This window comes from Sceloporus undulatus, unplaced genomic scaffold (genome assembly GCF_019175285.1).
Source record: "Sceloporus undulatus isolate JIND9_A2432 ecotype Alabama unplaced genomic scaffold, SceUnd_v1.1 scaffold_30790, whole genome shotgun sequence".
NCBI classification, from domain to species: domain Eukaryota; kingdom Metazoa; phylum Chordata; class Lepidosauria; order Squamata; family Phrynosomatidae; genus Sceloporus; species Sceloporus undulatus.
Genome location: NW_024833703.1, coordinates 1 through 1,304, shown reverse-complemented (window position 1 = coordinate 1,304; position 1,304 = coordinate 1). Strand labels below are relative to the sequence as shown.

The 1,304-nt window shown below is 67.1% G+C and overlaps 1 protein-coding gene across 1 annotated transcript; it reads left to right on the top strand.

The window, feature by feature from the left end:
* Window positions 1-275: 275 nt before the first annotated feature.
* LOC121918755 (dachshund homolog 2-like) lies at window positions 276-1,147 on the top strand (the record flags this gene model as incomplete). The annotated part of the gene is made up of 1 exon (XM_042444749.1): window positions 276-1,147. A coding segment is annotated over exon 1 (650 nt), but the record flags the coding sequence as incomplete, so codon positions are not given.
* Window positions 1,148-1,304: the final 157 nt, after the last annotated feature.

The window sequence follows — 1,304 nt, the reverse complement described above, 5'->3', positions numbered from 1 at the left end:
GAGAGAGAGAGAGAGAAGGAAAGAAAGAAGGAAAGAAAGAAGGAAGGAAGGAAGGAAGGAAGAAAGGAAAGAAAGAAAGAAAGAGAAGCCCCCAGCCCTGGCGGCGAAGGGGGCGGCGAAGGGGGCGTGGCCTCCCTCCCCAAAGGTCCCACCCCTCCCTCTGGTCCGGGCCCCCTTGCCTTTGATTGGCTCCTTGTCCGGGCGGCCCCTCCCCTTCGCCTTAAAGAGGGGGCGTGGCCTGGGCGGGGGTCGAGGAGGGAGTCCGAGGCTTCTCTCTCCATCCATCCTTCCTTCCTTCCTTCCTCGGCTGGGCTCTCTGTCTCTCTCTTTCCCTCCGGCTGCGCGGCGGGGCTGCTGGCTCTCTCTCTCCCTCTTTCCCTGGGGCTGGGACTCCACTTCGGGGCTCCAAAGTGGAGCCGGCTCCGGCGGAGGCGGCTGCTGGGGCTGCTCTCCTTCCCCTTCCCCTCCGGCTGCTCCCCGAGGGCGCCCCCGGCAGCATGGCTGTCTCCTCGCCCCTCCTCCTGCCCTCCACCTCTTCCAACGCCAGCAGCAGCAGCAGCACCACCAGCACCAACACCGCCGCCCCCAACGCCCCCAACACCACCACCAACAACAACCCCAGCAGCAACCCAGGAGCCCCTCTCTTCCGGACGGAGCCCCTCTTCCCCCCGGACTCTCCCCTCCTGGGCAGCCCCGGCATGCAGGGCTTCGGCGGCGGAGGGGGCTCTGGGGGCCCCGGGGGCCCCGGGGAGTGCAAGATGGTGGAGCTGCACGGGGTGCAGGTGGCCTCCTTCCTGGTGGAGGGCCAGGAGCTGATCTGCCTGCCGCAGGTCTTCGAGCTCTTCCTGAAGCACCTGGTCGGGGGCCTCCACACCGTCTACACCAAACTCAAGCGCCTGGAGATCGCGCCCGTCGTCTGCACCGTCGAGCAGGTGCGCGTCCTCCGCGGCCTCGGCGCCATCCAGCCCGGCGTCAACCGATGCAAACTCATCACCAGGAAGGACTTCGAGACCCTCTACAACGACTGCACCAACGCCAGGTCAGCAGCGCCCTCCTGGGCCCCTCGGGGGCTCAGCCCCAACTGCCCTCCACCCCCCTTGGCAGCCTGGCATGGCTCCAGGGGCAAGGAAGAGAGAGGGGGCAGCAGGTGCCCCTCCCTCAGGGTTGCCTTTGCCCCCAAACTGAGAGGAGAAAGAAAGTCTGGGCTCACCCCCCCCTTTCCCCCTTCGCCCCCTCTGCAGCCTCCAAGGGTCCCCCCCCCCCCCACCTCCCCTCCTGAGAAGAGAAAGGAACAACCCCCAACT